We start from the raw sequence: 11,932 nt of genomic DNA, 5'->3' as shown, positions 1-11,932 counted from the left end.
GAATCTCTCCAAAATCTCTCGCCGTATGTGAAATCTCTCCAAGTATGTCAAATCTCTCCCAAGTCTCTCTCCATATGTGAAATCTCTTCAAGAATGTCATATCTCTCCCAAATCTCTTTGTATACGAGAAATCTCTCCAACTATGTCAAATCTCTCCCAAATCTCTCCAAGAATGTGGAATCTCTCCAAAATCTCTCTCTGTATGTGAAATCTCTTCAAGAATGTCAAATCTCTCCTAAATCTCTCTCTGTACGAGAAATCTCTCCAAGTATGTCAAATGTCTTCCAAATCTCTCCAAGAATGTGGAATCTCTCCCAAATCTCTCTCCATATGTGAAATCTCTTCAAGAATGTCAAATCTCTCCCAAATCTCTCTTTGTATGAGAAACTCTCCAAGTATTTCAAATCTCTCCCAAATCTCTCTCAAAACCCCTTTTGATTTATTTTAATCATTTGGGGCATCCCGACACTTGACTTGGTGAAAAACCACTTGAAGCGGGAAGATACATTGGAGATTAGCCTCTTAGGGCCGAAGCCTCTCTATAGGGGCCAAACCCATCTAGAACCGAGGCCACATGAACCGAGTCCGAGGTCCTCTTGTCTAACCGTAGCCAGTTAATCGTAGCTTCCGAGCCGCAGTCACCAAGCCGAAGCCACCGAACCACATTAGACTTCGCTCCGGACCTTCCTAACGAACCCGCCTGCGGTACCTCCTCGGACTGCCGCTCCTTCCCCTTCGGATCCACTTCAGCGGCTAAACCCCCACTTTGGACCTAAGGCTGTTAAGACCGGAATCACCCTCCTGACTTCGGATTTCCCCATTTTTCACCCGGTTTTCGACCACGACTCCGTTTTAAGCCCGTTTTTAATTATTTTAACGGGGGATTTTCACCCAAACTCATATTTTGACATATAAGGTCCCATATATTCATAAATTCAACATATTTTTAAGGAAATCCTTAATTAAGAATAAAATCCATAAAGTAAGATCTTGTGGTGGAGTGCTGACTTTGCCATAGTGTTAGACACAAGCAACCACCCCCATACTCACTCCATGACTAACCCACACCCCTCCCCACCATATCTGATCATTCAAGAGTACTTTCCCCACCATTATACCAGCCACACTCTTAGTCAAAGGCTGAAAACCCACCCTTTCTCCTAATTCTCACTCATTTCTCTCATTTCCACCAAAGATCAAACACATGCTTTCTCTCAAATTCTCTCACACAATTTCGAGATTTCCAAGACATTTTTCAAGCTTTCCTTCTACATTTATCATCGCCCTTCATATGGTTATTACACTTCCTTTTACTCAAAATCATAGATTGCTTACACAAATTCCATCACATTAGTGTTAGATTCTCGAATCCTCAAGCAATCCTCCAAGTGTTCTTGAGTTGAACACTTCTCTTCTTCAACATTCACCCACTGAAATCATATAAGGTGAGTTCATACCTCTACCTTTTAATGTTTTCTTAAGTTTTAAAGGGGGGAATAGAAGTTAAAACACCAAGAACACAACTAAACTTTTCCAACAGCTTTCATCAGGAAAGTTTAACTCCATTCACGGACTATTTTGGTCAACTTAGACATTTTAGTTTTCAAAACTGTATTAGATGTAAATAGTTTAGATTTACGCCTTTAAAATGACTACTTGCACATCTCCATACAATTTTATCTACGATTTATGGTGATTTTTACAAAACAGCCTATCATTTCAAGAACAAATCCGGACCAGTCTGTAAATATGGACATTTTAACACAAGTTAAAGACTTCCAAAAACCATAATAAAAATTATGGATAAACTAGACACACTTTATGAACTCTCAAAATTTACGGATTTAGTTTTCAACTTCGTATGATTTTTCTAAAATAGTGCAGAAAGGTTAAAAACTAGTGAACAACTTATAACTTTCATAACACTTTGTATTATGTTGAGCAAAGTGTATAACAATAAGAACTAAATATTGAATGTGTTTTCTTGTTAGTTTATCATCATAAACTGAAATTTAGTCATTCATGATGAGATTCTTCATTCATTTAGAACACATATAACAAGCTATCATAATCATAGTTTATGGATTCATAGCACTAATGTATTTTCATAAAAGACTTCTTTTACATTACAAACATTTTGGATAAACTATAATAGGTATAGTTTATGTACCATTTATATTTTAAAACTTATTTACCAAAGGTTTTCAGTTCAGTTCACGTAAATCTGTTAATGAATAAATTTGTGAGTCATTTCCTTCGTGTTACCTTCTTGGTAACAAAGTCAAAAGTCCTGTAAACTGTAACCAGAGTCTCTTGAAGGGAGAGTGTGATAGTTGTATATAGATCTGTATTGGGTCTGACAAACCCGCACCAGAGCTGCTTCCAACAGCTAGACCGGCAGGTCTGAGGTGACAATTGTCATTGAACATTCGACGCCTGAAGAACATCGTATTACGAGGCCGTATGAGTCTTATCAAGGTTATAATAGCTCACATGTGGTATTAACAAATCATAAGATTTACGGGTTCTACTTTTAAATTAGCGAGTTATGTATATTTAACTCACATGAATTACTTTAAGTATGGAAAAATACTTGTACACTTTCATATCAAAAAGGGTTTTATGCCTATTTAAAATCACTTTTATATCTTTAAGTATGGAAAATACTTGTTTACTTTCGGTCCTGGGATTTAGGACTGCCTAACTCTTATAAGGAAAATATTGGATTTTATTTGGAAACATATTTCTGTTAAAACTACATTCATCTAGAATTGTTAGGCTTCGACTATAATTGCTAAGTGTATATATTGGAGTTATATAAGAATCTATTTATAATCGACTTAGAATTGGTGGGCCCACCTTTCTTCCTGTTCCTTGTTTGGTTGTGGACCTAGGGCAGACCCATTATATTCGAAGGTTTATTTAATTTAAATTTTATATAAATTATAGACGCTGGGTGATTATAGAAGGAATCTACGGGTCTTTCTAGGGTTCATTATCTCATAACATAGAAGCATTCATTTCACACTTAATAAAGAAAATCTTGGATTTTTGGAAACATACTTTGTCGCTTTTACAAGGAAAATGGTTTCTTTCTCAAACAAAGCTCTTATGAACTCACCAACTTAATTGTTGACACTTTTTCAAAACTACTTGTATTCTCAGGAAATCAGTGAAACAGGAAAACCAACAGCATTTTGAGGATGGGACGATAAATCGTGAAACAGTTCATTTTGTCATCATAATGTAATTGATTTGAAAACTATAAACATATTCTATGATGTAACTTTTTCAATTATATTTATTATGGTTGTATTTACTTTGAGCACTATTATACTCATTGTTGTGATACTATAGATGAAGTCCTCCACCCCCGGACGTTTCTGCCATCTTTGGTTTGGGGGTGTGACTGATTGGTATCAGAGCATTGTTTATAGTGAACTAAGTATATCGGACCACATACGATATACAAACTATAAATGCATTGGGACTAAAGTATCTGATTTAAACGTTTTCAAATAATTGTACTTTTAGAAATAAGTAGTTTCTTGTTAAAAGTATACATGCATGCATATATATTAAGGACAACATTATACTAGAACAAAACAAAAGTAATGATAGTTGAACGGCACAAGTAGGCTTGGGGATGTATGGTCAGGTCTGGGAATGACATAGCCTGATCAACTATGTCTGACCCAGAAGTGATTAGCATATGCCCATGAATGATTGTGGCATTCCTCTTCCAGCTATAAGTAGGTTGTTGGGTCATTTACGTACCTTCAACTATTTTATAACTCGGATTATGGCATCCCTCTTCCAGTTATAAGTAGGTTGTTGGGTCCTAGCCTTAATATTTTATATTGGGTGTTATATTAAGGACTTTAAATCAACTAACTTGAATTTCTCCCTTATAAATGTCTCCTTCAGACAACTATGATCTTCCTAAATCTTTAGGAACAAGCTTCCTAATGAAGATGATATCCCAAATGGCAACCAAGGTGAAAGATCAATCCCTTTGTTGTGCATTAGTGGGAATGGAAATCATACTTCACTTCCTCTACCTCCTCCAATAAATCTCCCTATCTCACAAGTTTCAAGACTTGATAAGTTCTAAGTCACTCAATCCCTATTGACAAGCAAAGTCTTTATGTGCTTACATGTTAGAGGTTAAGTCACATATTGACAAGCGGGGAGAGTCGGGTGTCGGAGTCTCGAGGTGGCTGGCTGTTGACTTGGTTCTTTAGTCACTCCCTGATGAGAGATCACGACATGAACCTTAATAATCTTACCTATTTGCTTGATGATGCTGAATCAGTAATGATTTGGAGCATTGGTAAATAAAATTATATTGGAAGATCTACTTTCCAAAGCTATTTGGACATTGACAATGGTGACATTGGAAGTCCAGAAAACTTTCTCTTCCCAATTGAAAGGGATCGGCCATGGTCAAGTCGTTTGACCTAATGGTAAGGAGAAAGTCTAAGTCTGTGATAGTCATATATACCATTTCCAAAGTGTCCATATATTTCTTTTGCCAATAAAAGGGACATTGGTTGCGTAGCTACCCAATTTACCTGAAATTTCATAAGGAAGGTAAAGTTAAAAAGTTTCACTTTTCTTTGGGTAAACCCCATTATCTAACTCTATTAAGTCTATTTTTGAGATTCTTAATACATGATGTAATGTAATTACATTTTGATGTTTTGGAAGAATCAAAGGAAGCTTAAGGTATGATTATGCTGATTTTGATCGTAAAGATGGATTTCGATCACATGGTCCGATGATCAGAATTTTGAGCTACTGCATAAGAGTTACGATATATATTGCTTAGGAATAGACAAGAAAATGTTTTCATATGTATTTGTATTGTAAGGATAAGTTTTTCCGCAAGTTTTTAAATAAAAATAAAATTTGTTTTATTTATTTTAAGTATCCTTACAATGACATTTGTGAAAAAAAATTTGTTGTTTATATGTTTTCGTTGATAAGCAATATTGGTAAATGGATTTGATTCTTTCATTTGTGGTAGTGTCATATTTTACCAAATAAGGAAAGATTCTCATCACCCAAGGTTCAATTGGATAGAAACTTGGAATCATGCAACTTGTATTGTATGATGAATGAGAATTTTTCATCTTTGGGAAATTAAGACTAATTCCTTGTTCACATGTATATGTGAGTTAAGTGAAGGACAAAGGGATCGGGAACACTTGGGTGTGCACTGATCAGGTGCACCATAAAGACTGTTTGTCATGATTTACTAAAGTTTAGTAAATATGGTTATGCTTACAAGTTTAAGAGTAATTCTGAAACATTGGAAAAATTTCAATGTATGACAGAATGGATAAGAAGAATCAAATAAGGCAGGAAGATAAAAGTTTCTCCAATCTGAAGAAATGGGAGAGTACTTGAGTATCTTGTTTTATGATTATATTAGTGATTATGAAACCATATCACAATTGATCCTCTAAGGACACCTTATTTCATTTGTTTAACTAAGGAGAGGAATCATGAACTGTTGAAATGGTTAAACCAAAAGATATACTTCGTTTCAAAATCAAATCTTAGAGTCATACTCCAAGATTGAGCCTTGAGTGACATAATCTTAAGAAAGGTTTAAAACACTTGTCAAATGTAGAGTAGAATGTTTTCTTACTCTTGTACATTTGAAATTGGTAAGTTGTGATGTTTTGGATAAAATAAAGACCAACTAAGGCCAATTGTGTGAAGTGTTTGTTTTGATAAGAATCCACACTAACTCTTGACTATTTGTTTTTTCAAGGAATGGTTCTTGACAAGAGAGTATTATATGTCAAGAGCACAGTGGGAGTCTAAAAGATCATGAAATAATTTCATGAACTAATCAAGAGTATTGTTAATCACTAACCCACGACCTTCAGTCCATATGTGTTTGGATTTGCCACTGACCTTGTCTTGGGATTATGGTTATGACAAATTCACATGGATAGGAACAATTACACCACATAAAATCTAAGTGTCATACGGTTTCTCTCTGATTCGTGAAAATGATGGTGAGGAAACACTTTTACTAAGTAGATTTTAAGTAGATAGCAATTGTGATATTTGCATTCTCAAAGTCGTTAGTGGAGCGTGTGTGGTTAACCGGCACACTAACATGTACTTGTGTGGAATGACAAAGGTCTAAACAATTGAGACTATGATTACGGCATCCCTTTTCATAGTTCTGAAATTGTTTAGACACACATGTGTGCTATCTAAGGAAAGGTGTATGATTTTGATAAAGTTTTATCAACGCATCTCGTATCAGAAATCTGAACTTTGGTAAGAAAGTCAATAAAGTATTGTTTTTTTTTTCTAGAAGTCCAGCTGATTTCTGAGTACATGTCAAAGCTAGTGGGAGCATAAGTGTTATGCTAGTAAGATAGTAATCATTATGCTAGTGGGAGCATGATGATTCTGTTGCAAGTTAGCAATGTTAATTATAGAAAACAAAAGTTTCAATTCACTTTGAAAAGTTGTTTTCCTATAATTAAGGGAGAGAATTTTATACTTTGTTCCAATTATACAAGCTTAGATTGAGATTTTAATCAACTTTAGTCAAGGATATATATGAATGTTATGTTGGAATTGTTCAACATAAGGAAATTCTATATATGTTGCGTTCTAAAAATTCGATTATGATTACGACATACCTCTTCATAGTTCGAATTGTGAGAACATGGAAAATAAAAATTTTATAGCACGAATCATGTCCCATATGCTTTGGGTATAGGTTTGATTACATGTGCTATAATATTTATCCATTCTAAAATTTCCAAATGCCTAGGACATTAGGAGGGAAAAAGGAATAGAATTAGATATGACTAAAATGATTAACCAATTGTAGAGGACAATCTAAGGTTTACCAAAGATTGGTTGCTCATGGACAATTGGAAGTATATAGTTAGGACAATATTGACATATTCTGAAAAGAGGCAACTATTATTCAGAAGTGATAGTCAAAATGGTAATGTGGAATTGTTTCCATAGGTGGAAGTATTCTTTGAATCTGTGTAAGATTAGAAAACTTAATGCAAAGAAGGATGTTCAAAGTAATGTGCTTTGAATTTTAGATTTCATTTCCATGGGATTGCTTTCCATTGGAATACCAAGTAATGTCTGTTGTCAAGTCTTTGTGACTTTGTGCATAGTCATTACAAGCAGATTGTTGCATATAAGTTTAGAATCTAACAGATTATAGTAAATGGCAAGAGTTTGGTATTCTTACATTTACAATAAGGTTTGGAATTGTGAAATAAGAATCATTGAAATGTTGTCAATCAATCTGTTTCACAAAGAGAGGACCATATGTAAACATAGTGTGCATACTTGGAGTATGGCATAACTACTGTTTAGAAAAACATAGTATGCATGCTTGGAGCATGGCATCATTACTGTTTTAATTCAAGTATTAAGTTGATTAATCGAAACATGAATAATGAGTAATCCATATGGTGCTTAGATTAAGGATGTTTTATTTACACTCAAAGTGTTGAGGCCATACAGGATTAGTATTATTTTTGTGATTCACTTTGCATGTTTTGATTTCCAGAATAACTAGGTCATTCTTCCCGAATGAGTAAGTTATTCAAACCATCCACAGTCGGTCATATGTTGGAAGTAGATATGAATCAAGACTGTCATGAATCTGGGTTGTAAGATTTGTCTAATGTGCATTAGACATAGCAATGGTTGCTATAACATTCATAAGTGCTCATAAGCTCTTAGTATTTGATTAAACCCACGCTCATTTGAATCACTTCATGGATTTTACCACTAGCGATCATGAGACGATAATATCTTATATTCTTCAAACCTAGAGATATGAATTATTGAATATGAGTTGGTTATACATTGATTGCACGAAAATGCATTGGTAAATCGATGTTATAAAACGTGCCTTTGTGTATGATTCTACAAGTAGTTTGTACAAGAATATGAGTTGAAGTTTATCCATTCCTTTTACCCTTAAAGGGTAAACGCGATATCTATGGGCCCCTCGATGATTTAGTGATGTCACCCATAAGTTCTTGGCCAAGCCTGGACTAATTTGATTTGTTCAATTAGTTGGTCGTCATAAATTAGACATCGGGAAACAACAAATGGACAGAGAGAATGATTATAATCCATGTATCAGTCCATATGATATCTAGAATGGAGGAATATATGATCACTTATCTAATGGATGTGTCAATGATTTGTTCAGAGTTCGATAGCAGCTTTTAAGAGCTATGATTACTGGTCAGGTTGTGAAGTTATACTTGCAATAATAGTTATTAGAATTACACAAGTGGGAGATTGTTGTATTAGTGTTTAAGTCCATAACTATATTTGGTATATACTTCACCCGACCTGGCATGGTCCATTTGGGTTGCATGGCATCGAAACATTTGGGTAAACCTTTTAGTGAAAAGAAGATATTTCTGACATATTAATATATTATAAGTTCTAATATATTAATATGAAATCATATTATTTAATTAGTATTGATCAAGAATTAATTTGGAATTAATTTAGTGATCAAAAGGAGACTAATTAAATATATTGGGATTGATTGTGTAAATCATTGATTCTTATATATATGGGCTTATGATCCATGATTCCTTATGTTGGGTTTAACCCATGTAATGGCCCATGGATACTCCATGAAGGTTAAAACCAATAGATCATAAGGAATGGGTAAAGTCATAGGTTACATTGTGTAACCTTAATAGCCACACTATATAAAGACCCCATTGGTTGGACAAATTGGCACTAGTGCATAATATAGAGGGCAAGCCAATTTCTATGAACTCATATCTTCTCTCATGGTTATTCCAAATGTTCATGGTGTTGTGTTACCCGTTTGAGGTGTCACATTTGGGGCACTAGGTTCTTGAGCTCCATGGAATCAAGCACCAACAAAGAAGTATGTAATTCTACTAGTTTTATATTACTTGTACTTTATAATATGCTAGTTAGGATAATACCTTGGAAAATTAATATTTGCATGTATAATAGTGAAAACATAGATCCAAGGTATTTAGGGTTGCATGGATACCATAGGAGTGTTAGAATGCTCAAAACACAACAATATCAACCTCCATTGCCATACCTAGGCCGAGCTAGACAAGATAAGCATAATGAAGACTAACAAGAATGTTGGATTAGGTGTCTACGCCCATAAATATAATTGGTATGTACTTGACCCGAGAGTAGCATGGTCCTTTTGGGTTGCATTCACTAGGGCAATTTGATAGGATGGATATTTGAGAAAGAGTTTATTAGGGATTTTTTTTAATATATTATAAGTATAATATATTAATTGAGAAATCATATTATTTAATTAGTATTGATCAAGAATTAATTTAGTGATCAAAAGAGTCTAATTAAATTAACGGGGACTGATTACGTAAAGCAATGATACATATGGTTTGGGCTATTGATCCATGATGGACTAAGTTTATGTGAGAGTCCAGGAAGAGTTAGTTCATAAGAGTTATTGGATCATAAGCCTAAGTGTAAGATTTAGGGTTTGCATATGACTCTTGGAAGTCTACACTATATATGTATTCCGCTAAGCCTAAAGGAAGACTAGCCGATTTTTGTCTCCCTAAACCTCTCTCTCAAGTCCTCCAATTGTTCATGGTGTGTCGTGATTCCATTAGAGGTGAAAAATTTGAGGCACTAAGCTCTTGAAAGGCCCAGATCTACAAGCTACAACAAAGAGGTATTCTTCTAACAAGATTTTATGATGCAAATATCAAATTGTATGCTAGTTGTAGGCTTCATGATTTGGATAATTTTATTGCATGTATAACTAGAGAAAACTTAGATCCAAATCATTAGGGTTGTATGTGCACCATATGGATGTTAGAGTACATAATAATCATCAAAAAGTTCCTGGAGCACATGAAAGCCTTTCAAATTAACATTCCTTTCATTGAGGTGGTTTCCCAAATGCTTAAGTATGCCAAGTTCTTGAAGGAACTACTCACAAATAGGAAGAAGATGGAGGAGGTATCCAAGGTGGTTCTTAATGAGAATTGTTCAACCACAATGTTGAACAAATTGCCAAAGAAGATGGGTGACCCGTGTAGTTTGATTTTGCCATGCGAATTCGAGAATTTAGCTACTAGTTATGCATTGGCTGATTCGGGGGCGATTGTGAACCTTATGTCGTATTCATTCTTTAAGAAGTTGAACCTTTCAGAGCCGAGACCCATTCGAATGGCAATTCATCTAGCAAACAAGACGGTGACATTTCCAAGGGGGATATGTGAGTACCTATTGGTGAAAGTTGATAAGTTTGTATGTCCCACGGAGTTCATAGTGCTAGATATGGAAGAAGACCATCAAGTGCCGATCATTCTTGGGAGACCTTTCCTAAATACCGCAAGTGCCATAGTGGACATAAGAGAATCAAAACTTACCCTTCAGGTGGGAGAAGATTCAGTTACATTTGGAGTTAATCGAGCCATGAAGCACTCTAATTTTAGTGATAACACGACGTTCTTGGTGGACATTTTGGAAGAATTAATGGAAGAATGGAAAGAAGACAAGTCCAGCGAATCCACTGTTGCCTTTGAAGATGACTTTGATGCTGAAAGCGACCTGAAGGAGAAAGAAAGTTTACTCGAAAAAAGTGAATACAAAGAATTAACAAGAAGTTCTGATAAGTCAACTCGACGAGTTGAAGAGACTAACTCGATGAGTTAAGGCAAAAAATCGTGATCAGATAGGAAAACTGCGCACAACTCGATGAGTTCGGTTTCTGGACTCGACGTGTTCAGTGTTCAAAACTCGAATTTAGAGCTGAAAACTTTGACGGAACACTTAGAGTATGCATTTTTGGAAGAGGGTAATCAAAAACCTCTGATTATAGCTTCTGACGTCACCATATCTGAAAAAGAAGAGTTGGTTCAAGTTTTAAAGAAAAGAAAAATGCCATTGCGTGGAACATTACCGGTATTACAGGAACAAGCCCTTCTTATTGCTCTTACAAGATCAACCTTGAAGAAGGCGCAAAGACGGTAGTGCAACATCAAAGGCAGTTGAACCCGAACATGCAAGAGGTGGTCAAGAAGGAGGTTGTTAAGCACTTAGATGCTAGGATCATATATTCGATTTCCGATAGTCCATGGGTTAGTCCCATTCAAGTAGTGCCAAAGAAAGGATGGATGACGGTCATGACCAACGAGAAGAACGAGCTTATATCTACACGAACGGTAACCGGTTGGCAGGTGTGCATCGATTATCGAAAGCTAAACTATTCCATTTGCAAAGACCACTTCCCTCTTCCCTTTATTTATCAAATGATTGAGCGATTATCTGGCAATTTCTATTATTGTTTCTTAGATGGATTTTCAGGTTATTTCTAAATTCCTATTGACCTAATTGATCAAGAGAAGACGACTTTCACTTGTCCGAGTGGAACATTTTCCTATCGACACAAGCCTTTTAGGGTATGCATTTCGCCGACGATCTTTCAACGATGCATGACTATGATATTCCACGACATGGTGGAAAATTTATGGAAGTATTTATGGATGACTTCTCTGTTTTTGGCTCTTATTTTAATGATTGTCTTACTAACCTTGATTTGATGCTTGCTAGGTGTGAAAAGACCAATTTAGTGCTTAATTGGGAACAGTTTCATTTCATTGTGAAAGAGGGCATTGTTTTAGGCCATAAAGTATCCAAGACGGGGATTGAGATGGACTGGGCAAAAATAGATACTATTGCTAAATTACCCCCACCAACTAATGTGAAGGGCGTTAGGAGTTTTTATAGGATACGCGGGTTTCTACAGACATTTTATAAAATATTTTTCCAAAATTACTAGACCTTTAACTCAACTACTGTTGAAAGATGCACCTTTTAATTTATCTAAAGAATGTTTAGCTTCTTTTGAGATTTTGAAATAAAAATT

At 35.2% G+C, this 11,932-nt stretch overlaps 1 protein-coding gene across 1 annotated transcript; it reads left to right on the top strand.

The window, feature by feature from the left end:
* The first annotated feature begins 9,912 nt into the window (after nt 1–9,912).
* LOC145098594 (uncharacterized) lies at nt 9,913–10,719 on the top strand. Its single transcript, XM_079036222.1, has one exon. The coding sequence runs from the start codon at nt 9,913–9,915 to the stop codon at nt 10,717–10,719; it is 807 nt and encodes a 268-aa protein (XP_078892348.1).
* The last annotated feature ends 1,213 nt before the right edge of the window (nt 10,720–11,932 follow it).

The sequence above is a fragment of the Lactuca serriola genome, chromosome 4 (genome assembly GCF_051521515.1).
Source record: "Lactuca serriola cultivar US96UC23 chromosome 4, Lser_US96UC23_V15, whole genome shotgun sequence".
NCBI lineage: Eukaryota > Viridiplantae > Streptophyta > Magnoliopsida > Asterales > Asteraceae > Lactuca > Lactuca serriola.
This window is presented reverse-complemented; position numbering and strand designations above follow the sequence as displayed.

What these genes read in the sequence shown, in the direction of transcription:
- LOC145098594 (XM_079036222.1), top strand. Translation starts at nt 9,913, where the DNA reads ATGAAAGCCTTTCAAATTAACATTCCTTTCATTGAGGTGGTTTCCCAA.